We start from the raw sequence: 26,034 nt of genomic DNA, 5'->3' as shown, positions 1-26,034 counted from the left end.
CTTTGGGGGAGGTCAGCCCTTACTTGAGATGTTGACACAGTTTCTACTAGTTGGGAGCCATCATCCCCGCAGCAAGGCAATTATATTCTGTTTACTAAGCGAAATCCCTAAGGAGAGCTGAAAGACAGAAATAAACCTTTGGGAGACTGAGATCTGCTATAACCCATGCGCATGGGGATCTGGTTGGAGATGGGATATCTGCCTTGACGTGTTGACAGAAAAGGTTTTATTTCATATCATGGCTCTTGTTTACCCCAACACATCTTTCCCTTGGCAGAGAGCAGAGATGTTCTCTCCTTCCTCCTATTCATGCCAGTAAAGTACACCACAGCTCTGTTTAAACCAGATGCAGAAATGTGTCTCCTCTCTTGCAGGTCCCATTCCCTGAAAGCAGGAAAAGAAAGATAAACACTGTATGGAGGGAGTGGGACAATCAGACATCACCACTGGGGTTCCTCCTGGTGGGAATGGGCAATGTTCCCACGCCCCAGACAACACTCTTCCTCCTCTCGCTCATCATCTACTTGGTGACTGTGGTTGGGAACATCCTCATCGTTGTGCTGGTGGTGGCAGAGCAGCATCTGCACACCCCGATGTACTTCTTCCTGGGCAATCTCTCCTCCTTGGAGACCTTCTACAGCTCCACCATCCTGCCCCGGCTGCTGGCCAGCTTCCTGACTGGGGACAGGACCATCTCTGCTCACGGCTGTGTGACTCAATTCTATTTCTTTGCCGCTTTTGCAACTGCTGAGTGTTACCTGCTGGCAGCCATGTCCTACGATCGGTACTTGGCCGTATGCCAGCCCCTGCTCTACGCAAGCCTCATGACCTGGAAGGTCTGCCTACAGCTGGTGGCTGGGTCTTGGCTACTGGGATTGCTGGTCTCCACGGTACTTACTTCTCTCTTGCCTCAGCTACAGTTCTGCGGCCCCAGGATGATCAACCACTTCTTCTGTGATTTTACCCCGTTGCTGGAGCTTGCCTGCAGTGACACCAGCATGGCCGCACTTGTTGCTTTCATATTCGGTTTCCTGGATGTGGTCTTCCCCTTCCTGTTCACGCTGGCCTCCTACATGTGCATCATAGCTGCCATCCTGAGGATCCCATCCAACGTGGGCAGGCAGAAGGCCTTCTCTACCTGCTCCTCTCACCTCACTGTTGTCGCCGTTTTCTATGGCTCCCTCTTTGTTGTCTACGTCCTGCCCAGAACAGCCCCGCTGCGGCAGCTCAGCAAGGTGTTCTCCTTCTTCTACACCGTCCTCACGCCCCTGTTCAACCCCCTCATCTACAGCCTGAGGAACAGGGAAGTCAGGAGGAAAGGACTCAGGAAAGCCCTGGACTCCACCCTGAGCTCCTGCTTGGTGGGGGACACGAAAAATAATCACTTGGGCTTACTAATGGCTCAGCAGGAACATCTTCAGAAGGATTAAAGATTCAGAGAGCTCATGGAGTGGCAAGGGGATGAAAGTGAAAAGTCCCTGGTAAGAAATGTCAGTACTTCAAACGGAATGTGAAAGCGATGGAGAAGGTGAGGTGGGACATTCCTGTTACTGAGGGCTAAAATGTGGACTAAGCCCACCCCTGCCCTCGTTCCTTTCCCCCTGGAGGGTCAGGCTTCTTTCTCCAACCCTCCTTCCTTGCAGGAAAGCTTTCACCCAATTCCACCCGAGCCCCAAGCAGGACTGGGATGTGGTGCCCTGGATCAGGTGCCGCACAGATCTCTTCCAGAGCTCTTGGATTACCAACGGACAGGCACTGAAGAACCTCCTTAGTGGAGAAGAGGGAGAGGGCCAACCTGGGCTCTGTAACTGACCAGAAGGAGATAAAATTATCCTGAGTCTCCTGTGAAGAGCAAATTCCTTGTGGAATACTGGAGGGGGCTTGGGGGACCGTGCAGAATTTGTTCTTGGGTGTTTGAAGACAAATGTGGGAGTGTGCAAAGCTCATGCTAGTTGTTCAGGGGAAGGGCCAAAGGCAGGCATCTGGCTGAGCTGGAGAGGAGGAAGGGAAAATAGAGAGGAGGGGTGATGAAAGGGAGCTGCCCAACATCAAGAAGCTGTTGGTTGGGGTGTTTGCTTAATCCCCTCTAACCAGGTTCTTTTAGATGTTTCCTGCATGGGGGGGTGTAGTGTTTAATATAAAATTGACTTTTTTGAAAATAGTTGTTACATGGGATTTCTGATTGAACAGAGCAATGTACTGAAACCACAATGCAGATGTAAGTTACTCTGAGCAAAACATAGCAATCACAATGCACAGTTCAATTGCAGTACCACCAGTGGGATCCCCGTTACCAATCTCCACGCTATGCCCACTGTCATGATGCTGGGCAGCCCCCCTCACCAGGAAGGAATATATGGGCTGAAGCCAGTTCAAGCCCATTGCTTTCTTTGAATTTTTTCACAGAATCACAGAATCATTAAGGTTGGAAAAGACCTGTAAGATCATCAAGTCCAACCACCAACCCAACACCACCATGCCCATTAAACCATGTCCCACAGTGCAACATCCACACATTCCTTGAACACCTTCAGTGATGGTGACTCCACCACCTCCCTGGGCAGCCTGTTTCAGTGCTTCACCACTCTCTCAGTAAAGAAAATTTTCCTAATATCCAGCCTGAACCTCCCCTGGTGCAACTTGAGGCCATTTCCTCTCGTTTTATCACTAGTCACTTGGGAGAAGAGACCAACACCCACCTCTCTGCAACCCCCTTTCAGGCATTTGTAGAGACCGATAAGGTCTCCCCTCAGCCTCCTCTTCCCCAGACTGAACAACCCCAGCTCCCTCAGCCGCTCTTCATTCCAAGAAATCAGAATGAAGTTGAGCCCAGGAAGAAGGGAGGGGTGGGGGGAAGGTGTTTTTAAGATTTGGGTTTATTTCTCATTATCCTACTCTGATTTGGTTGGTAATAAATAAACTAGTTTCCCCAAGTCGAGTCTGTTTTGCCCACAATGGTAATTGGTGAGTGATCTCTCCCTGTCCTTATCTCGACCCACGAGCTTTTCATTATGTTTTTTCTCCCCATCCAGCTGAGGAGGGGAGTGATAGAGCGGCTTTGGTGGGCACCACAATTATCATATATAATTTTTACTTCTCTTTCTTCTAAGTATTTTTCGTTTTCAACAAACATTGAGTAATCTTACTGTTTTGCTTGAGAAAGTTGTCTAGTTGATGCAAGGTCACACCAAGTGCTACCAATGTTTTTAATGGTGCAGAGGAAGACATCTTTTCTTCATTCAGATGAGAAGTTCACCAGCAAATTATCTGCTTGACAATTTGGTCAAAAACATACGCCACATTACAATGGCAAATGTCCAAAATCTACATCATCATCAAAGTGAATAGTACTGAAGGTGGATAGACACACATGTAAAACCGTCGTCACATACTCGTGCCTTATTACCATACGTATGTTGCCAGATGCAGGTACTAGGCGAGTGTTTCATGCTGTATAATTAAGCATAAATAAGCATAATTAGGCATGGTAAGGCAGGTCCATCCTCAACTTGATAGCCAGGAGGTGCAACATTTACTAATTTCACAACTAGTATTACAACGCAAAAGATCTCTCACTACAAGAAGGACATTGAGGTGCTGGAGTGTGTCCAGAGAAGGGCGACGAAGCTGGTGAGGGGTCTGGAGCACAAGTCTGATAAGGAGCGGCTGAGGGAACTCGGGTTGTTCAGTCTGGAGAAGAGGAGGCTGAGGGGAGACCTCATTGCTCTCTACAACTACCTGAAAGGGGGTTGCAGAGAGGTGGGTGTTGGTCTCTTCTCCCAAGTGACTAGCGACAGGACAAGAGGAAATGGCCTCAAGTTGCACCAGGGGAGGTTTAGACTGGATATTAGGAACAATTTATTTACTGAGAGAGTGGTGAAGCACTGGAACAGGCTGCCCGGAGAGGTGGTGGAGTCACCATCGCTAGAGGTGTTCAAAAAATGTGTAGACGTGGCACTGTGGGACATGGTTTAGTGGGCATGGTGGTGTTGGGTTGGTGGTTGGACTTGATGATCTTCAAGGTCTTTTCCAACCTTAACAATTCTGTAATTCTGTAATCACCTGCCACTGTAGGTACCCATTTCAGTCTATTGTCAAAACCATGCACAGCTTCTCGTACAGTGTTATCACAAATAGTTAAATTTAGATTAACCTCAGAACTCGGGGTTAGTGTAACAGTATCACCTGCTGTCTGTCCTTGACCTCATGATATTACAGATGGTATTCCTCCTGTAAATGTAGTTCTAAAGATGGGTCAAGACTTATCTTGGGAATTGGACTCGATGATCCTAATGGGTCACTTCCAACTCGAGATATTCTATGACTCTATGATCATGAATATTCGAGTTGTCCCATGGGCAACATGGAAAGGCGAAACCTGTTAGAGACAGGTTTTGGGCGTACGTTCCAGTTACCGGTGCTCCCACGACGATAAGGAAACACCACATTTTCCTGTTAGAGAAGACACCTAGGTCTTGGATAAGCCTCAGTTATGGTTAACTTACTCCCCTTAGTGCCTAGGGCAGCCCATGCTCCTTCGCCTTCGTAAAACAACAGTCACCCAGATCAATTCCCGAGCTGGGTGTTTAACCATCACCTCATCTCCAGGACTTCAGTAGGGGTTCATTCCCTCTACCACTAATTATTTCTACTCCTGGAAGGATGTATTTCCAGCCTTCCCAGTGTTCGCTTTAAGGGACCGATATGATTTCCTTGTCAAGTTTCCCAGAGTTGCTTACCTTGCTTGAGATTGGCAAACTGTTGGCCTTTCCACCTGTACTGCACCACTGCTTGACAAAAATGGATATGCTCTTAGACTGAGCTATACCATAAATATTTTTCCAATGTGGTTTCTTCCATGTGTCTCTACCATTTACTCGCCAGTTGGTTCTCATCCAATTTTTCATTGGCTTTTCACCCAATGTTTTTCACTGGGTGGTACCTGCTCATACAGCATATGAGTCTACGTATAGACACAAGGGGCTCCTTGCTCCAGGCCTGTCTCTACCACTCCAAGCTCTGCCAGAGCCATCGATTCCTTCTGTGAAAGCTTCCCTGGGCTCTACCAGTTATCGGGGATAAGGGCAGCTGGGAGTACTCCACAGGCATCCCAATTCACTCTGTGCTCTCCCATAGCTTGTTTTCCATATTCATCCCATCACTTGTCACTCGGTGATGTATAGGCAAAGCCCGTCGCTGTGCCAGTCGCATCACCCTTAGAGGTAACAGCTTTCTAGTTCAAATTGGTTTTAAAATAGGAATAGGCACACATCATTTATCTTTTTTTTTTGAGTTAATGGCTCGGTAGCTGGCAGCTCTTTGTATGCCGCTAGTAGCACTTTCTAAAACGGAGCGCAGTTGCTCCAGGAGCCTTGCCAGGATTTAGAGCCAAAGGAGACAGGGGACTCCTTTCTACCTTCCACATCTTGCTGCCATCCCCTTTGATATCCCTTATCCCCTATGCCTATATGCAGTGTAAATGGGTGTGTAGGGTGGATGGGTCCCACAGAGGGGTAAGTAAAAATTTCATCTTTTAAAGCAGTTGACACTTCATGGTTTTTCTGATCTCAGTTCCATACTGTGGTTTTCTTCTTTTTGGTTTTCTTCTTTTATTTCTTCTTCTTTTATTTCTTCTTCTTTTGTTTCTTCTTTTATGTCTCCTTCTTTTACATCTTCTTCTTTTTCTCTTTTCTTATTTTCTTCTTTTTCTGTGCCGGATGGCACAGTTTTCCATCCTCCTATATATCAGGTACATAAAAATGTAGCCTCTAGGTCCTTGCTGTGTTGAGTCAGTAATGCTAATATTTCATTCCTGCAAATGACAATAACATTCCCACTTTGTCGAACCGTTTCCTCATCTGGTCCCCTGATCAGAATATCTTCTATATATTCACAGAATCACTGAGGTTGGAAAAGACCTGTAAGATCATCAAGTCCAACCATCAACCCAACACCACCATGCCCACTAAACCTTGTCCCAAAGTGTGATATCTACATGTTTTTTGAACACCTCCAGTGATGGTGACTCCACCACCTCCCTGGGCAGCCTCTTCCAATGCTTCACCACTCTCTCAGGAAAGACGTTTTTCCTAATATCCAGCCTGAACCCCCCTGGTGCAACTTGAGGCCATTTCCTCTTGTCCTGTCGCTTGTCCCTTGGGAGAAGAGACCAACACCCACCTCACCACAACCCCCTTTCAGGTAGTTGGAGAGAGCAATGAGGTCTCCCCTCAGCCTCCTCTTCTCCAGGCTCAACAACCCCAGTTCCCTCAGCTGCTCTTATGGGGCTCTTATATGTTATATGATTTTATTTTCCCCTATAATTCCCAAATTATTGCTCTAATTGGGTGATTAATTCTGGTAGAGGTTTTATGGCAGGAGCAGTTTATCGGTTTATTATTAGGCTGTATGGAATCCGGATTTACATCCACTACTGCAAATGATAAACCTCACCCTAACTGTCCGTCATGCCTTAAGCCACGAGTTAACGATCAGACGAAGCCACCACGATTAGCAGGACATGTAAGAACGAAGCAGCTGGAGCGCGAAGACAAACCTCTCCCGTTTCTTCAGCGCCGGGTCAAGGCGGGCGATGCTCCAGCTGGGACCTGGACAACATTTCACAAAGCTTCACGATAAATATTTCGCAGCTGCTTTTGAGATTCCTCACTTAGTACGAATGACAAAAAGCCGCGTGCCGGTGGGGAAACCCTTCTTCGGTTCTGCTGCGGTAAAAAATCAGTGTGGAAAAGGTGTTTGTGAGCACAGCCAAGGCCCACAACCGCGCGAGGTGCCGCCGTTAAACCCCCATATCAGGGGAAACGGGACTTAAAACCAGACCTGCAATCTACTGCACTGCAAACCGTTAAGTCAAGATTTTTAAAAATAATTTTAAAAAAAGCAGCGTACAAGATCGCATTGCTCTAAACCATGTTTATTTAAAAAGAAAAACAACTTTTTTTTTTTGAGACGAAAACAGTTTTTTTGACCATTAATAAATAAAATAATATATTTTTTGAGCTATTATGTCATCTTTACGGCAACTTTTTTAAAATTTCAATTCCCCATGTACGTAAGCTATTGGTACAGATGTGCATGTGTATAAATAAATAGATATACATAGGGGGGGGCTCAGCATTATTTTAGGGATGGAAAAAGATTGGAGACCATTGGTTGGATGACGTCAGGGCTCCCTCGAGCACAATCTGCACCCACCTTCCCAGTGACGTCACCCCTCCTCCCCCTGCGCGTGCGCAGTGCGGCACCGCCCTCCCCCCTCCGCCCCCCCCGCCCCAAGATGCGGGGCTGCAGGTGGGTGCGGGGCTGGGGGGGGGGGGTGTGGGTGCAACGAGGGGTGCATGGGCCGTGCACGCGCGGGGGGGGGATTTTTGGGGTGCAACCGGGGGGGGGGGAATGCACCGACGGAGGGTGCAAGGGGCGTTCCTGTTGTGTGCGGGGGGGGGGTTGGGGTGCAGCACGGGGTGCGGGCACCCCGGGGGCGCGTGCACGGCACGGGGCGGGGGGGGGGGGGGTGCTGTGTGCATCGGGGGCGCGCCGCCGTGGTGCATTGTGGGTAATGCATGCAGTGGGGGGTGCGCTGGCGTGCAGGCGGGGGGGGGGGGAGTATTTTGGGAGTGCATCGTGGTGCGAGCTCTGGGGTAGGTCTGGGCGCGCGTGCATGGGGGGGGGGGGGGTGTCTCGCGCCGCAGCGGTGCATTGCGTGGCTGTCCGCATTGAGGGTGCATTGACCGTTGCGTTGATGTGCGGGGGGGGGGGGCGGATTTTGGGGGTGCAGCACGGGGGGTGGTCGGGGTGCGGGCGCCTCGGTGCATTGTGGGGGATGCCCGTGTTTTGGGGGTGGGGGGGTGGTGCAGCGGGGCGCTGTGTGCCCCGGGGGTGCTTCACTGCGCATCAGCATCCGTGCAAGGGTGGTGCATTGTGGGATGCGCACGCGCTGCGGGGGGGGGGGGGGGCACGAAGCAGAGGCAGGTGCTTTGGGGGCATTTGGGGGTGTTTGAGGGGGGTGCATGCACAGGGGTGCATGGGGGTGTGCATGCACTGAGCCGCACGTGCAGGCGGGGGGGGGGGGGTGTGCAGTATGTGCAGCGCATGCACGTGCAGGTGTGTGCATGCAGCTGGGGAGCTCGCATTTGGGGGTGCCCGGAGGGGGGAGTGTATGTGAATGGTGCAGGCACGTTGGGGTGCATGGTGCACGCACGGTGTGCGTGTCTGGAGATGCGTGCATGCATGACGGTGCACGCGTGCACGGGAGGGAGTGGTGCGTGTGCATCCACAGGGGCACGTGCCTGTGGAGGTGCATGCATGTGCAGCGTGCACTTGCACCCCTGTGCATGCACCCACCCCAACACGCATGCACCGCCTGAGCATGCGTGCAGCGTGCGCATGTGCACCTTCATCTGCACGCATCCCTTGCACGCGGGGCACCCCTCTGTGTGTGCATTCTGTCTGCATGCATGCAGCTGCACGTCTGCAGCGGTGCAGGGTGCGTACCTGCAGAGTGCATATGCATGGAGTGCATACGGTGTATGTACATGCAGAACCTTGTGTGTGCATGCGCCCCTTGCACACGCGTACCATGATGTGCGTGCAGCATAGGTGTGCACCGTGCACACGTCCACCCTCAAGTGCACACACACACAGGGGTGTACGTGCACCCCGGACACGGGGGGGGGGGCGGTGCATGCATGCACAGGGGTGCGTGCGTGCAGAGGGTGCGTGCTGCGGGCTTGCGGAGGTTTGTGCACACCCACTGCTGCACGCGTGGGGGGTGGTCGTGTGCACGGCGGGGGTGCGGACATGCTGGACACGGGTGCAGGCGTGCACAGGCAGTACTCAAAAGCCCCGCTCTGGCCAGGTTTTCCCCCAAAAGCTGGGGTGTGTTTCTGCTCTCCTCCCCTGCCAGGGGAAGCGTGAGCAGGGCTGAGTGAGTGGACTGGGTAGCGGCACCTTTACTGTGCTTTCACTGTCTTACTACTAGGTTACTATTGACTTCCTGTGAGGCTACTGCAAAGATACTACCAGAATCACTCAGTAACCTGGTGAGGGAGTAGTGTGATACAATCAAGACAGAGCTGAGATACTCTCAGGATACTACTGGGATGCTACTAAGATGCTATCAGGAGTTTACTGAAATGCTGTCAGGATACTCTGCAGACGGTACTAAGGCACTCTCAGGGTGGCACTAAGATACTGTCAGGATGCTATGTGGATGCTACTGGGATACTGCGAGAACGCTGCTAAGGTACTATCAGGGCACTACCAGGATGCTATCAGGACACTACTAAGATATTTCCAGCATCTTTCCAGGGTTGATACTGAGATACTATTATGAAGGTACCACTGTAGCAGTGCTAACGCACCATCAGGGTACTCTCAGGATACTACAACAGATACGGTTAAGTTGCTTTCAGCATAGTAACATGGCATTAGGATAACATCTGGATATTACATTGCACTGCCAAGATACTATCAGGATACTGCTAAGATAATAGCAACCAGTACAACACTATTAGGATCCTATTAGGACACTGCTCATATACTACTGTGATACTAACAGGGCACTGTTAGGATGTAACTAGGATGCTATCAGGATGCTTCTGACAGGATACTACTACCTGTGCTAGTACAACATCAGAGCAATGCTTAGCTCTGTGTAGCTCTTGTGTAGCACAAAGGTACTATCAGGATGCTGCTAAGATGTTATCAGGATACTGCCTGGATACACCCAAAGATACCGCTGAGATACTTTCACAATATTATTGATGAACTGAGATACTACAGGGCCATTACTAGGATACTACTAAGATAGTATCAGGGTACTAGTATGATAGTATCAGGATATTATCACAACCCTGCTAAGGTGCTGTCAGGACAGTACTTATTTCTTAGTAGGACGCTGTCAGGATGCTAGTAGGATATCAGTAGGTTACTTCCGAGATACTACAAGGGCACTAGAAAAGATAGTGGTAAGATACTTCTGGGATACTGTCAGGGCAGCACTCAAACTTTTGGGATACTGTCAGCACATTACTGATACTAGTATGATACTTTCAGGCCACTACTAAGATAGTGGTATAGTATAGGGATACTACTAAGATACTACAAGTTCAGTAAAAACAGTAGCGTTATGATACTTTTTATATGCTATCAGGGTAGCACTAGGATACTTTTTGGCCACTGTCAGCACATTGTTGCTACTAGTAATGTACTGCTAGTATAATGTCAGGATATCAGCATATTTTTTCTATGAAGACAGTACTAAGATGCTGTTAGGATACTGCTAGGATACTGCAGAGATACTGTTGGTGGTGTAATAGCCCTGGCAGTAGGCTTTTGGCCAGCATGTCGGCAGCAAAAGGAACGGGGAGCCCTGGTGTTGTAACCTGTGAGTAGCCCGGTGCCTGACGGGGACCCTCTCCCCGCAGCTAAGGCAGCGCATCGGCGTCGAGGAGGATGGAGGCGCCCCTGGTAAGCCTGGAGGAGGAGTTTGAGGAGGGGCCCGGGGACGATGGGGGAACCCCACAACGCACTGCGGACCCGGCGCTGGCCGAGCTGGAGAGCTTCTCAGCCGAGATGATGAGCTTCAAGTCGATGGAGGACCTGGTGCAGGAGTTCGACGAGAAGCTCACCGTCTGCTTCCGCAACTACGATGCTGCCACTGAGGGTCTGGCCCCTGTGCGAGGGCGTCTCCAGGCGCAGGAGGAGGAGGAACGCCTCCAGGATGAGGAGTGAGTAAGCCCCCCCTACTTCTGGGGACACATGCCTCCTCACACACCTGCCAAATCCACCCCCCGCACAATGCAAGATGCATTTCAGCGTGGTCATGCAACACAGCAAAGTAGTGGTGTAGTAACCTGTGAGTAAGCCCCCTTACAACCTGCGTGCCTACTTGCACCCTTGCAAGACTTCCCTGACCAGCTCCCTGCATTGCGGCATGGTCATGCACCATGTCAGGAATAGCACTGTAGTATCCTATGAGTAAGGACTCCCTCGGGGTCTGCATGACGCCTTGCACGCTAGCAAGGTACACGCCACATGCAACTCAGCCCCCTGCATCACAGCATAGTCATGCATCAGCGTGGAGTAGATGTGTAGTATCCTATGACTAGCTGTGTAGGATCCTTGGAGTAGTTTTGTAGGATCCTATGAGTAGGCCAATCCTTGGAGTAGTTTTGTAGGATCCTATGAGTAGGCCACCCTTGAGCCCTCATGCCTCCTTGCATGGTCATGAGATACACCCCCTCCCATGGCATGCAGCCCAACCTACTCCATTGCAGCATGGTTGTGTATCACATCAGAGTAGCTGTGTAGTGTCCTATGAGTAACACCCCTCCAGAGCCTATTGCACCTCCTTGCATGCTTGCAAGGTCTCCACCACATGCAGATCAGCCCCTTGCATTGTGGCGTGATCATGCAGGACCTTGGAGTAGCTGTCTAGTATCCTATGAGGAGGCACAGTGGGGTGCCCATGTCACACTGCAAGGAGTCACGGCAGGCTCAGTCTATGTGAGGAGAGCCCCCAGGATTGGTGAGTAAGGTGTGAGTAGAGCTTAGCCTGCAATGTGCAAGCTCTGCACCAAGCCACGGGGCAGCCAGTTTGGGGCAATCTCCCCCCAGCCCTGCCACAATTTAGTGGCATTTGCATTAAAATCTAAATTTTCATTAAAGAACCGGTTTTTATTGCAAAATGCCATTTTTTTGCCAAATGCGTGTGGGGTTTTTTCAGCGATGTTTATACATTAACACCTTTCTAAAGGCCTTTTTTTATGTTTAATTGGGATTCCTCCCAGGCTACAATTCCTCAAGCTAATTTTTCACCGTGCAAAGTGGTGGTTTTCAACCCAAAAGCCCCCAAATCTGTTTATTTTTATTTTGGGGGTTTTTTTCACCAAAATCAACTGAGGCCGAATTGCTTTTCATAATTGGCCAAATTGATGGGTTTTCAGAGAAAAACCCGTTTTGGTCTGGTGCCGGGAGCGCCGCGCTGTCGCCGGGCAGCCGGCTCACGGCGCCGCTTTGTGCTGCTTATTGTGTCTTTTTGGGTCAGTTTGGGCAAAACAGGGCTTTTTTTTTTCCCTCCCTCTTGAATGAGCCCTGTGTGCATGGGTGGGGATGGGCTGGTGTCTTAAAGGCGCTGTATTTCTGTAATTATTAACCAATTCTTGCCATAATTAACCCAGAAATCTGCTGCTGCTGCTTGCCTGACCCTGCAGGGTGCTGGCCCTTTAAGAGCAGAAAAAAAAAAAGCAAATGGGGGGGGTGTCATAATTTTTTCCTTATTTGCTGCGTTTTTGTTAAAAATAGGAATATAGGGGTTTTCTTGACATGCACATTTTTGTGCGATAATTTGTGAAATATGTGATTATGGGGGGAATTAAGATCAGCTGAGGAGGGAGGTGAGATAAGTACGCACAAACGAGCGGTTTTGGGGCTGGGGAGGGGCAGGCGGTTTTGGGGTGATTTAGGGGGAATCAGGCCGTGTGCGGATGTGGCAGTGTGTCGGACTAAAAATGCTTTGTGATGGGAAAATGGGTGGGTTTGCCTTAATTGGGGAGAAATTTGCTAATTGCTTTTTGTGCCTTTTTCCCCATTTTTGACCTTTTTCCCCATTTTTGACCTTTTTCCTCATGTCGCCACTTTTCAGCTCTTTCTCCCGTTATCCCTATTTTTTCCTCTTTCTCCCCCTTTTCCCCCTTTTTCCCCGTTTTTCCCCCACTCCCCCTTTTTTCTTACATTTTCTCTTTTTCCCCATTTCCCCCCTTTTTCCCCCATTTATTCTTTTTTCCCTCTTTTACCGCTTTTCCTCCGTCCCCTCTTCCCCATTTTCCCATCTTTCCTTTCTCCCCCCTTTTCCCTTCTTTTCCACTTCCCCCCTTATTCCCACTTTTCCCTCCTTTTTCCCCTTTCTCATTTTTTCTTCCATTTCCCCTCTTTTACCCCCATTTTCCCTTCCCCACTTTTCCCCATTTCCCCCCATTTTGCTCTTTTTCCCCCCTTTTTTCCCCCCTTTTCCCCCCCTTTTCCCCCCTTTTCCCCCCTTTTCCCCCCTTTTCCCCCCTTTTCCCCCCTTTTCCCCTTTTTCCACTAACCTCTTTTTTCCCCCTTTTCCCTTTTATTCCCCTTTCCCCCCTATTTCCCCTTTTTCCCCCTTTTCCCCCTTTTTTCCCCTTTTCCCCCTTCTCCCCCCTTTCACTCCTTTTCTTCCCCTGTTCACCCCCCCCCATGCACCTTTTTTGGGGTGAAATTGGGCAAAATTGGTCCAGCCCTGCAGGGGAGAATTGGGCACCCTAATAGGGGCGCAGAGGAGGGGGGTTTAGGGGGTTTCCGGGTGGTTTTGGGGTGTTTCGGTGCATTTTGGGGTGTCAGGCCCATGCTTTGGGCTGGTTGGGGGCAGTTTTGGGGTGTTTGGGGCAGTTTTTGGGGTGTTTCAGGGCAGTTTTTGGGTTGTTTCCAGCTGTTTCAGGGCTGTGTTTTGAGGCAGCATTTCAGGGTATTTTGGAGGGGTTTGGGGGTTTCAGGGCACCACAGCTGGTTTTTGGGGTGTTTTGGGGTATTTCGGGGATATTTCAGAGCAGCATTTTTGGATGTTCCAGGCCATATTTTGGGGTGTTTCAGGCCAGTTTTGGGGATGTTTCACAGCAGTTTTGGGGTGTTTCAGGGCTGTTTCAAGGTGACAGTTTGGGGTGTTTCAGAGTGGCATTTTGGGGTGCTGTGACTGCATTTTGGGGCATTTCAGCGTGTTCCAGGGCAGCGTTTTGGGGAGTTTTGAGGCATTTTGGGCACTGCAGAAGCATTTTGGGGTGTTGGCAATTGGGGGATGTTCTGGAGCATCACGGTGGCGTTTTTGGGGTGTTTCTTTGGGGTATCAGGGCAGCTTTTTGAGGCAGTTTAGGGTGTTTCTGGGCAATGTTTCAGGACAGCATTTTGGGGTCTTTCTCAGTGGTATTTTGGGGTGTTTCAGGGTGTCAGGGCAGTATTTTGGAGCATTTGAGAGCTTTTTTTTGGGGTGGTGGTTTTGGGACAGCATTTTGAGATGTTTCGGGGTGTTCTGGGGCAGCGGTTTGGGCATTTTGGAGCGTTTAGGAAAAGCATTTTAGGGTATTTCTGGGTGTTCAAAGGTGGCATTTTGGGGTGGTTTGGGGCGCTTTAGGGTATTTGGGTGGTTTTTTGGGGGTGGTGGTTTGGAGCATTTCAGCGTGGCATTTTGGAGCATGGTGGCTTTTGGGGCATTTTTGGGGCATTTGGGGGATTTCAGGGCATTTGGGCAGCTTTGGGACCTTTAGGGGCATTTTGGGGTGTTTCAGAAGAACATTTTGGGAAATTTTGGTGTGTTCCAGGGCAGCATTTTGAGGCCTTTCAGAGAGTCTCGGGGCTTTGGGGCGTGTTTTAGGATGGCATTTTGGGATGTTTCTGGGGTTGGGGGGCACTTCAAGACATTTTGGGGCATTTCAGGACATCGTGGTGATGTTTTGGGGTGGTCTTTTGGGGCATCTGGGGACATTTTGGGACATTGCAGTGGCCTTTTTGGGGTATTTTGATGGCACTGTTTGGGGGCATCTCAAGTGCTGGGGCAGCATTTTGGGGTACTTCTAGGTATTTCAGGGCAGTATTTCATTATGATATTTTGAGAAGCTTTGGGGTCTTCTAGGGCATTATTTGGGGTCTCCTAGGGCAGCATTTGGGGTGTTTTGGGATATTTCAAGCATCTCAGTGGTGTTTTGGGATTTCTTCCAGGCAGTATTTGGGGACATTTCAGGGTGTTTCTGGGGCTGCATTTTGGGGTGTTTTGAGACATTTTGGCATACCGTTTTGGGATGGCTTTCTGGGAGGCAACATTTTGGGATCACCGCTCACCACCCACCTCCCTGCAGGGTTTGGGATGCTCTCACCGATGGCTTCGCACCCCGGAGCTCTCCCCGGCCCTGGCTGCTCCCCGAGGCTGAGGCCTCCGACAGCACCGACCCCCAGGTACGGCTGTGGCCCCCCCCTTGGCTCCCCAAAACTTCCCTGTCCCCGCATGACCCCCTGGCGATGCTTGACAGCTGTCAATCAGCCCCAAGGCTCAGCAACAATCGGAGCACTACAAACTACCCAAAAATGGCATTTTTGGGTGCTGCAGCACCAATGCAATGGGCGTCCACATTTTACGGTGAAATCACACTGAAACGAGCAAGATGAAGTGTTTGGTTTGGCAATCTGGTCTTTGCCAGTTTGCCCCCAAGCCGGGGGTGAGGTGGTGTATTTTTTGGGGTAGAAAATAGTGTTTTCTTCGTTGTAGTGAGTTCATACTGTGAATAGCTGCGTTTGGGGTTGTGGGAGGGCTGCAAAGATGCCCCAAAATCCACTGAATTTAACCCATTTGGATGTTGCACAACCTGTTGCTAAAGGGGGAAGAGAAGGGAAATTTCTTGGGTTATTTTCTGCTAAAAATGTGAAATAGGCTGTAAAAAAGAAGATGCCTCCCCATCCAACATCTCCGTCCAACATCTCCATCCAACATCTCCATCATCACCTCCCCACCCAGCATTCCCCTCTGACATCTCCCCATCTAATGTCCCCATCCAATATCTCCATCTGTCCTCTTCCCCCATCCATTGTCTCCTCATCCAGCATCCCCAGCATCTCCATCCAGCACCTCCCAACACCTCTCCATCCAGTGTCACTGTCCAATATATTAATTAAAACATTTCTCCATGCATCTCCATCCAACATCTCCATCCAACGTACCTGTACATCTCCCTGTCCAAATTCCCAGTCCAGTGTCTCCATCCAACAACTCCCCATCCAGCGTCTCCCCATCCAACATCTCTATCCATCTCCTTGCAACCTCCCTATCCAATACTTCCCTGTCCATCATCTCCCTCTCCAACATCTCCAGCATGCCCATCCGGCGTCCCTATGCAAAGTCCCTGTGCAAAGTCCCATCCAACATTTCCCCATGCAGCATCTCCATCTATCTCTATCCAGTGTCCCTGCCCAACATCCTTCCATCCGATGTTCCCATCCAATGTGTCCATCCAACATCCCCCTCCAACGTCTCCACCCAATGCCCTCATCCAATGTCTCCCCACCCCATGTCTCCCTGTCCAACGTGCCCATCCGATGTCTTCATCCAACATCCCCCTCCAACGTCTCCACCCAATGCCCTCATCCAATGTCTCCCCACCCCATGTCTCCCTGTCCAACGTGCCCATCTGATGTCTCCATCCAACATCCCCCTCCAACGTCTCCACCCAATGCCCTCATCCAGTGTCTGTCCACCCAATGTCTTCCTGTCCAATGTCTCCATCCAACATCCCCATGCAACGCCTCCACCCAATGCCCTCATCCAGTGTCTGTCCACCCAATGTCTCCCTGTCCAATGTGCCCATCCAATGTCTCCATCCAACATCCCCATGCAACGCCTCCACCCAATGCCCTCAACAAGTGTCTCCCCACCCAATGTCTCCCTGTCCAACGTGCCCATCCGATGTCTCCATCCGATGTCTCCCCATGCAAGCCCCCCCGTGCAGCGTGTCCCCCTGAGCTGTGGTTCCCTGGTGGCTCTCCCTGTGCCAGGGCCAGGGCCATGTCTGGGGCCATGCTGGGGCCACACCTGTGCCGGGCCGGGCCTGCGGTGCCACCAAGGCCGCCCAGCCTGTGTCTCCTGCAGCTCTGCGAGAAGGAGGAGGAGGAGCTCACTGAGAGGAGTGAGCAAGACTCGGGCATCAACGAGGAACCGCTGCTGACAGCTGAGCAGGTACGCCCGGCCCCCGTGGGCACCCGAATGCTTGCGTGTCCCTCAAAAGTCAGGCTTTAGCCCCCCAGCATGGCCTCAGCCCACCTCAGCCCCATGGCCGTGTGCTGAAAGTGCAAAAAAAGGCCAGATCCCATTATCTTGGGGCGCGGGATGCAGAGCGTGGGATGCGGATTTGGATGTAGACGGAGGTGCAGGTTGTGGGTGCTGATGTGGGATTTGGGGTGCAGACGGGTACGTGGCGTGCGGGTGCTGGATGCAAATGGGTGGCAGGGGATGAAGGATGAAAATATGGGGGCGCAGAGGCGGGATGCAGGGTGCAGATGCGGGGAAGGGGATGTGGATGCAGATGCGGGGTGTGGATGCTGGATAGAGGGTGCAGGTGCAAGCACAGGATGCAGGTGGAGGATACAGGGTGAAGGGAGCAGGATGCAGACATAGGTGCGGGATACGGATTTGGATTTACATGCAGGTCCAAGGTGTGAGTACCCGTGGAGGGGTGTGGATGTGGGATATGGGATTTGGATGCAGGTGGGAATGTGTTATGGGGTGCAGGATGCAAGTGGAGGGTGCAGGGTACAGATGGATGCAAATGCAGGCACAGATGCAGGATGAAGGGAGCAGGCTGCAGATGGAGGATGAAGGGGAGGATGGACGATGCAGATGGAGGATGCGGGATGCCGATGCAGATGGCGGGTGCAGGTGCAGGATGTAGCTGTGGGCTGCAGAGTGTAGATGCAAGATGGAGGTAGGATGCAGGTGCAGACGGAGGACACCGATGCCCTGCAGGTCATCGAGGAGCTGGAGGAGCTGATGCAGAGTTCACCCGACCCCGAGGCTGACCCTGAGGGTGATGAGGACGAGGAGGAGGAGGAGGAGGAGGAAGAGGAGGAAACAGAGGCTGATGCTGAAGGCGAAGATGGTGGTGGGGGCACGGAGCCCATCCTTCTGCATGAACTGCGTGCTTTCTCCCCTGCCTTCAACAACAACTGCTCCCATGAAGGTACAGCCAGCAAAACCCGGGCCAGTCACTTTTTGGGGGCAATTCCAACCAAATTGGACAATTGAGTCTCTCCAGGCTTCAGGGCTGGCTTGCTCCAGTGTTTACACAGTGTTTGGCCAGGAGGGGACTCTTGGCCAAAAATTAATCCGCCGGGGATCTTGCTTTTAGCATTGCTTTAAATGCACCCAGGGTTCAGCCAAGCGCGCCGTGCGCTTTGCAAAATGCCTCGTGCATCGCGCGTCGCACGGAATGCATTTTGCTAAACGCGTTGCGCCTTTCCCTAAAGCACTCGGCATTTTGCAAAATGCACCGTTCGTTCAGTGTACTGCGCCTTGCACTGGTGGTGTCGCACGCCGTCCTTTCTCCTTGCGCACTGAGCTTTCTTGCTACACGCGCCGTGCGTTTTGCAAAAACACGTGGTGTGCTCTGCATTTTGCTGTTTGCATCCTGCATTTCAGAGAATGCGCTTTCTTGGCAGCATAGCGCCCGTGACTGAATGTGCTGGGCACTTCACTGATCCACGTGCAATGCATGTTGCTGACAGCACTGTGCATTTTGATGAGTGTTTCGCTCCCCTGAATGCACCGATTGCTGCTATACATACTGTGCGCCAGGCATTTTCCCGATTGCACCGTGCATTTTACTAAAGACGTGGAAAATACAGTGCTGCTTTTCACGAATTGCATTATGAACTTCTCCAGGTGTACCGCGCATGCTGTTAAGTGCACCGTGCAGCATGCATTTAACTGATTGCACCATGCAGCATGTGGTGCCTTTCTCTACATGCACTGCGTGTGCCACTGAATGCACCAGACCTTTTACCAGTGGCATGGTGCATGTCGCTGATCGCCCCAAGCATTTTGCTAATTGCTCTGCGCATTCCCCTTATTGCACAGTGCATTTCATTTATTGCACTGTGCACGTCACTAATTGCACCAGGCAATTCCATGATTGCTCTGGGCACGTCATTTATGATGCTGGTCACTTCAGTAATTTCACAATGTATTTATTTATTGGTGGTCCAATAAATGCACCAGGCATCTCATTATTCACGTGATGCATTTTAACAGTTTCAGTGTGCATTTCACTAATTGCACTGTGCATTTCATTAATTGCCCTGGGAATGTCACTAAATGTAGTGTGTGTTCACTTGCACCATGCATGTCACTAATTGCACAGGCGTGAAACTAATTCCCTTGGACGTGCCAGTAATTGCATTGTGCATATCACTAATTGCATGTTACTAATTGCACCAGGCATGTCAGTAATTGCATCAAGTGTTTCACTCATGTACGATCCATTTCACTGATTGTTCCAGGCATGTCACTAATTATATCAGGCATTTTACTAATTGCACCAGGAATGTCACTAACTGCACCATGAATATCACTAATTGCACCGAGCATTTCATTTATTGCACTGTGCATTGCACTAATTGCGCCAGGCATCCCCACTAATTGTACCGGGCATTCTAGCTGCAGCGTGCATTGCACTTACTGCGTAGGGTACCTCACCAGCTGCACCGGGCAGCCGACTAATCGCCCTGTGCATCTTAATAATTGCAGTGTGCATCTCACCAACTGCATGAAGCACTTTGCAAACCCTCGTGTACCTTTCCCTAATTGCCCATGCACATCAGTGAATGCCCTGGGCATGTAACTGCTTGCAACGGGCATTTCAGTACTTCCTCCAGACATATGACTACTTGTGCTGTGCATTGCAGTGATTGCACTGGGCATTTCATTTATTGCACCAGACATAGCACTTGCAGCACCAAGTGTTTCACTGGTTGCACCGGGCAGCCCACTAATTGCCCTGTGCCTCTTAATAATTGCACCGTGCAACATCTCTAAGGGCACGGCGCGTCTCCCTGTGGGCGCGTGCCCGTCTCTAACTGCAACGCCCGGGCGGCAGGGCTGGGGCGGCTGTCGGCGCGGGAGCTGGCAGTGGCGGTGGGGCGCGCGGAGGCTGCGAGCCGGACGCTGTCAGCGGAGCTGGTGGCACAGCTGGCACGGCGGGATGAGCTGGCGTTCGAGAAGGAGGTGAAGACGGCATTCATCGGGGCGCTGCTGGCGGTGCAGGGGGAGCAGCGGGAGCAGCGGGAGGCCGCCCGGCGCCGTCGTCGCGACAGGGGGCTGAGCCTGCAAGGGGGGCGTCCCGAGCGCGGGAACCACATGCCCCGGAAGGTGGGGGGGGACACCGCGGCCACGGGGACAGGGGGTGGGGGGGCTTGGGATGGGGGCAGGGGAGATGGGGGGATGTGGGGACAGGGGGAGATGGGGCAGGGGGATGAGGGATGGGGGGACTTGGGATGGGGGATGCAGGGACAGGGGATGGGTGACAGGACGTGGCAGAGGGACATGGGGCAGGGGGATGAGGGATGTGGGGACATGAGATGGGATGGGGGGACATGGGATGGGGGATGTGGGGACAGGGGGACATGGGGCAGGGGGATGAGGGATGTGGGGACATGGGATGGAGGGACATGGGACGGGGGATGCTGGGACAGGGGTGGGTGACGGGATGGGGCAGAGGGTCATGGGACAGGGGGGCATGGGGCAGAGGGTTGAGGGATGTGGGGACATGAGATGGGATGGGGGGACGGAGGCATGGCAGGGGCATGGGAGGACAGGGGTTGGGTGACAGGGGACAGGACAGAGAGATGGGACGGGGGACACAGCACAGGGGGATGAGGGGTGGGGGGACATGGGACAGGAGGACATGGGATTGGTGATGAGGGATGGGGGGACAGGACTGAGGGACGTGGGACGGGGACACGGGACAAGGGGATGAGGGATGGGGGGACGGGACGGACATGGGAATGCGGGGACAGGAGAGGGGATGGGGCAAGGGGACGGGGGGATGTGGGGACAGGAGGAGGGGGGCACATGGGTTTGGGCGGATGGGGAAGAGGGGGACATGGGGATAGAGGGAGGGGGGCATGTGGGACAGGGGAATGGGGGGGACGTGGATGGGAGGCAGGGAGCCGGGGGGACATTGCTGCCAAGGGAGATGCCAGGGGTGATGTCCGTGTCCCCGGGAGGTGACAGGGTGACACGTGTGTCCCCAGCGCTTCAGCATGGAGGGCATCTCCAGCATCCTACAGTCCGGCCTGCGCCAGACCTTCGGCCCCGCCACCAACGAGAAGCAGGTGCCCTTTTCCCCTTTTTCCCCCCAAAATTGCCCAAATCTGTCCCCTTTCTTCCCCCACCCCCCTACCCCATTCTCCTGCATCCCCCAAACCCCTTTTAAAATATTTTATTTTACAACCCCACTCTGTCACCTACACCCCACTAATCCATCCTGCAAAAATCACCATTTTTCACCCCAAAAAATCCTCCCTAAGCAGCATGCAATTAATTCTGTACCCCCCAAAATACCTGCAAATTAAATGCAATAGCAGGAAAATCACAGACATACTCTGCTTTTGCACCAATTTGGGGTGATTTGTCTCAAGGCGGTACAAAAAATAGGCAGTTTTGTGCCATCTGGGTGTTTTTTTGGGGTGGGATTTTTTTTTGCAGTACCTGAACACGGTGATTCCCTACGAGAAGAAGGGGTCGCCGCCCTCTGTTGAGGACCTGCAGATGCTCACCAACAGTGAGTAGTCATTCAAGCTGCCATTTTGGGGCAGAATCAGCTGTTTTGCATCGCCACGGTGTGGCAGATTTGGGACGTAAACGCGCGTTTTGCATTGCTGCAGCGGCTGTGATTTGGGTGCATCACTGCAACGCTGCCAGTTTGGGGTGCAATCCCCTTTTTTTTTCGCGTCATTGCAGCACAGGCCATTTGAGGTGCAATCGCCCATGTTGCATCATTGCAACGAAGCCTATTTGGGGGGGGAAAGACCCATTTTGCAGCATGACAGCACAGCTGGTTTGGGGTGCCATCACCCATTTTGCATCACCACAGCACAGCTGATTTGCAGCAACCACACACACCCCCCCAGTATTTGCACCGTACACCAGCGCTGATTTGGGGGTAAAACACTCATTCTGCATTGCCATGAACAGGCTGTTTGGGGGTGAAAGTGCTTGTTTTGGATGCTCTCACGCCTGGTACATTGTGGGAAACTCCGTTAGTGTCTCTATGGCAACTGTGGAGCTGGTTTTGGGGGGAAAAGGGACGTTTGGGGAGCAGTGGGCCTGGGCTCACAGCTCCGTTCCCCCTTGTAGTCCTGTTTGCCATGAAGGAGGGGAACGAGAAGGTGCCCACACTGCTCACGGATTACATCCTCAAAGGTATCTGCTTGCCTCTTGCATCCCCCATGCACCCCTCGCGCATCCTTCATGCAGCTCCATCGCAGCCCTTGTGCCTCTGTACATCCACCATGGATCCCTCCTGCATCCTTGTGCATCTCCCTTGCATCCTTCATGCATCTCCCATGCATCCTTGTGCATCTCCCATGCATCTTGTGTGCATCCCTCATGCATCTCCATGCATCCCTTATGCATCTCCAGTGCATCTTTCGTGCATCCTCCATGAATCCCCGGTACATCTCCTGTGCATCCATCATGCATCCTTCATGCACCTCCCGTGCATCCTTTCTGCATCCTTGTGTGTCTCCCTTGTATCCTTTGTGCATCCCTTTGCCTGTCCCTCATGCATCTCCATGCATCCCTTATGCATCTCCAGTGCATCCTTCATGTGTCCTCTGTGAATCCTGGGTACCTCTCCTGTGCATGCCTCATGCAGCCTTTGTGCAGCCCTCATGCATCCTCACGCACCTTTGTAGACCACTGTGCATCCTCCCTGCACCTCCCTTGCACTGTTACGTGGCCCATCGGCTCCTTTCATGCAGCCTCATGAACCCCTGTGCACCCTGTTTCACCCCTCATGCACCATCGTGCATCCCTCATGCGCATCCCTCATGCATCCCCATTCATCCTGTGTGCATCTCCTGGGCACCCCTCATGCATCATCTGGGCATCTTTGTGCATTTGTGTGCATCTCCCACACAGCTCTTGAGCATCTATGGTGCAGCGTCCTGCACCCTTGTGCATCCCTCGTGCACCCTTCATGCACCAATCTGTGCATTCCTCGTGCATCCCTTCCATGTTCCTCCTGCATCCTCTCTGCATCCCATTTGCAGCCACTGGGCAGCCTCATGCAGCACTCATGCGTGCTTGTGCATCCTTTGCGCCCTCATGCATGCTCATGTGTGCACACTCATGCACCCTTGTGCATCTGCGTGCACACTCATGTATCCTCATGCCACCCCCATGCAGGCTTGCGCAGCATTGTGCACCCTTATGCATCATTGTGCACCCTTGCGTACCCTTGTGTATCCCAGTGCATGCTTGTGCACTCTCGTGCATCCCAGTGCAAGCCTGTGCATCATTGTGCACCCTTGTGCATCATGTGTGCTCATGCATCCTCATGCATCCCCATGCACACTCATGCATACCCATGCATGCTTGTGCATCATTGTGTGTGCTCATGCATCCTTGTGCATCCCCATGCACACTTGTCCATTATCATGCATCCTCGTGCATCCCCATGCACACTTGTGCATCATCATGTACTCTCGCGCATCCCTGTGCATGCTCATGTATCCTCATGCATCCCCAGGCATGCTCGTGCATCCCCGTGCATACTTGTGCATCCCCGTGTATCCCCATGCATACTTCTGCATCCCCGTGTATCCCCATGCACGCTCATGCGTCGTGCATGTTCGTGCATCCTCATGCATCCCTGTGCATGCTCATGCAGTCATGCATCCCCATGCATGCTCGAGCAGCATCATGCATGCTTGTGCATTGTCATGCATACTCGTGCATCATTGTGCATGCTCGTGCGTTGTCATGCATCCTCATGCATCCCCGTGCATGCTCGTGCATTGTCGTGCATCGCTCGTGCATCCTCATGCATCGTCGTGCATGCGCCTGCATCATCGTGCATCTCCGTGCACGCTCATGCATCATTGTGCATCCTCCTGCATCGTCGTGCATGCTCCTGCATCATCATGCATGCTCGTGCATCATCGTGCAACGATGTGCAACCCCATACATCCCTGGTGCACCCTCGTGTGCACCGGCGCACACCCACGACCTCTCTCTTTGCAGTGCTCTGCCCAACCTGATGCGGTGCTGCCCTCGCACCCCCCCACCCTGGCACCCCCCCGAAAATGGGGCCAAACCCGAGGAAAATGGGTCACCCGCGGCCCCCCCGAACCCCTCCCCCGCACTCCCCCCACCTTTGCACAGCTGGGAAATAAATAATTCGTTTCATTAATTAAGCAACCAGCCTCTGGCGTCTTCATCCCCCGCTCGCGACATTGTTTTGCAACTTTTCGATAGAAAACCACACTTTTTTTGTCAGAAAATACCACCAAGGAAATTTTGCTGCGTTGCTCATGAATATTCAGTATTTTATAAAATATGCGATTTATATGGCTAATGAACTGCTGGGTGCTCAGCTGGCTGCAGCACTGCAGGCAGCTGCTGCAATCAGAGGGGCAAAATTCAGCTGTAAATTCCATTTTGAGGGGATTTTTCCCATTTTTAACTTTTCCATAGCCCCATTTTCTTCTAAAAATTATGCAAAAATCACCTTTTTTCCCCCCAGAAAATCAACCCAATCATTAGCAATGGCTCATTAAGGAATGGGGAGGGGGGGGGGCTTCCGTTTGGGGGACAATTGCTTATTTTGGGGTTTGTCACTCATTTTGGGGGACAGTGCCTAATTTGGGGGTCATTGCTCATTTTTGGAGAGGGTCATCCATTTTGGGGGCAAATTCAGTCATTTAGGGAGAAGTAACTTATTTTGGGCAGATTTACGCATTTTTGGGAGCATCACTTGCTTTTGGGGAGAGTCACTCATTTTTGGGGAGGATTGCCAGTTTGGGAGAGCATCATTTTCAGGGAACTTCACTCATTTTGAGGGACAATTGCTTATTTTATTAATCATTTGGGGGAAACATTTTGGGGAGCATCATGGTTTTGAGAAGATCAATCATTTTTGGGGCACCACTCAAAAAAAATCACTTAATTTTGGAGGAGCAACCCTCATTTTGGGGGAGCATCGTTCATTTTGGGGAAATACCACTTTTTTGGGGAAACACTTCAATTTTGGGGAGCATCCTTTATGTTCAGGGAGCATAACACATTTTGGGGCAGCATCACCCATTTTGGGGGGGAGGTGTCACTCCTTTTTGGGGAGAATCACTCATTTTTGGAGAACATAACTCATTTTGGGGTGAGCATCACTCATTTTGGGGGAAGACTCATTTTTGGAGAATATAACTCATTTTTTGGGTGAGCATCACTCATTTTAGGGGGTATGTGTAACATTTTGGGGGAGCACTCATTTTGCAGGGAGCATCACTCATTTTTGGAGTTTATAACTCGTTTTGGGGTGAGCATCACTCCTTTTGGGGGAGAATCACTCGTATTGGGGGGGAATTGCCCCTCTTGGGTACCATCATTCCTTTTGGGGGAGCATCCATCATTTTTGGAGAACATCACTCATTTTGGGGTGAGCATCACACATTTTGGGAGAGCATCACTCATTCTAGAGTGTACGTGTAACATTTTGGGGTGAGCATCACTCATTTTGGGGGAGAATCCCTAATTTTTGGAGAATATAACTCTTTTTGGGTGAGCATCACTCATTTTAGGGAGTATGTGTAACATTTTGGGGTAAGCATTCATTTTGGGGTAAAATCACGTTGGAGCTCATTTTGGGGTGGGCATCACTCATTTTTGGGGGGGGGAGCATCACTTTTGGAAGTATAAATCCTATTTGCGCTGCATCACTCAATTGCGAATTTGGGACAATTCACCCATTTTAGGGCTGATTCGCCTATTTGAGGGGAGGTTTGCCCATTTCATGGGGTTATTCACCCATTTTGGGGCTTCTCCACTTGCAGGAAGAAGCTGCCAATAAAATACAGCTGCGAAACCTCATCTCGTAGCACTTTATAATAAATGGCCATGAATTAATACTAAATTACAATGAATCCTTTATGAAATTACAGATTACATTCACGCCAGATCAGTATCGAAAAATAGGCTTTTCTGCCCATTGCATCACTTGGGTTGTTTTTTTTTTCCCCAGCTGCTGTTTGTTGGGGTTTTTTCCCAACTACTCAAGAGCCAAAAAAAAAAAAAAAAGGACAAAACCGGCAAAAAGCCGCAAAAAAAATGCCCTTCTTACAGAACCCTGCATTTACAGAAGGAACCTGCAGAAGAAAATTCCTTTATTATTTTTGTCCTGCATCACCCGGGTTTGCTTTTGCGTTTCCCCCACGCCATGTTTTAAGGTGAAATTCACC

At 51.3% G+C, this 26,034-nt stretch overlaps 2 protein-coding genes across 2 annotated transcripts; both read left to right on the top strand.

Annotated features, from left to right (window-relative positions):
* The first annotated feature begins 467 nt into the window (after positions 1-467).
* On the top strand, positions 468-1,430 carry LOC132319248 (olfactory receptor 10A2-like). The gene has a single exon (XM_059829572.1). The coding sequence runs from the start codon at positions 468-470 to the stop codon at positions 1,428-1,430; it is 963 nt and encodes a 320-aa protein (XP_059685555.1).
* A 9,043-nt stretch (positions 1,431-10,473) lies between these two features.
* Positions 10,474-23,848, top strand: FEZ1 (fasciculation and elongation protein zeta 1). The gene is made up of 9 exons (XM_059829747.1): positions 10,474-10,748; positions 14,892-14,988; positions 16,673-16,759; positions 17,546-17,759; positions 19,674-19,945; positions 20,830-20,910; positions 21,284-21,359; positions 21,935-22,000; positions 23,825-23,848. Exons 1-9 carry the CDS (start codon positions 10,474-10,476, stop codon positions 23,839-23,841), a joined length of 1,185 nt encoding a protein of 394 aa, XP_059685730.1. The 3' UTR covers positions 23,842-23,848.
* The last annotated feature ends 2,186 nt before the right edge of the window (positions 23,849-26,034 follow it).

Source organism: Gavia stellata, chromosome 26, assembly GCF_030936135.1.
Source record: "Gavia stellata isolate bGavSte3 chromosome 26, bGavSte3.hap2, whole genome shotgun sequence".
Taxonomy (NCBI): domain Eukaryota; kingdom Metazoa; phylum Chordata; class Aves; order Gaviiformes; family Gaviidae; genus Gavia; species Gavia stellata.
The sequence above is the reverse complement of the archived record's forward strand: the minus strand, read 5'-3'. Positions and strand labels throughout refer to the sequence as shown.

What these genes read in the sequence shown, in the direction of transcription:
- LOC132319248 (XM_059829572.1), top strand. Translation starts at nt 468, where the DNA reads ATGGGCAATGTTCCCACGCCCCAGACAACACTCTTCCTCCTCTCGCTC.
- FEZ1 (XM_059829747.1), top strand. Translation starts at nt 10,474, where the DNA reads ATGGAGGCGCCCCTGGTAAGCCTGGAGGAGGAGTTTGAGGAGGGGCCC. An exon ending in CAACAACTGCTCCCATGAAG is followed by an intron (nt 17,760 to 19,673) that starts GTACAGCCAGCA and finishes CCCGGGCGGCAG; the next exon opens with GGCTGGGGCGGCTGTCGGCG. An exon ending in CCGCCACCAACGAGAAGCAG is followed by an intron (nt 20,911 to 21,283) that starts GTGCCCTTTTCC and finishes TTTTTTTTGCAG; the next exon opens with TACCTGAACACGGTGATTCC.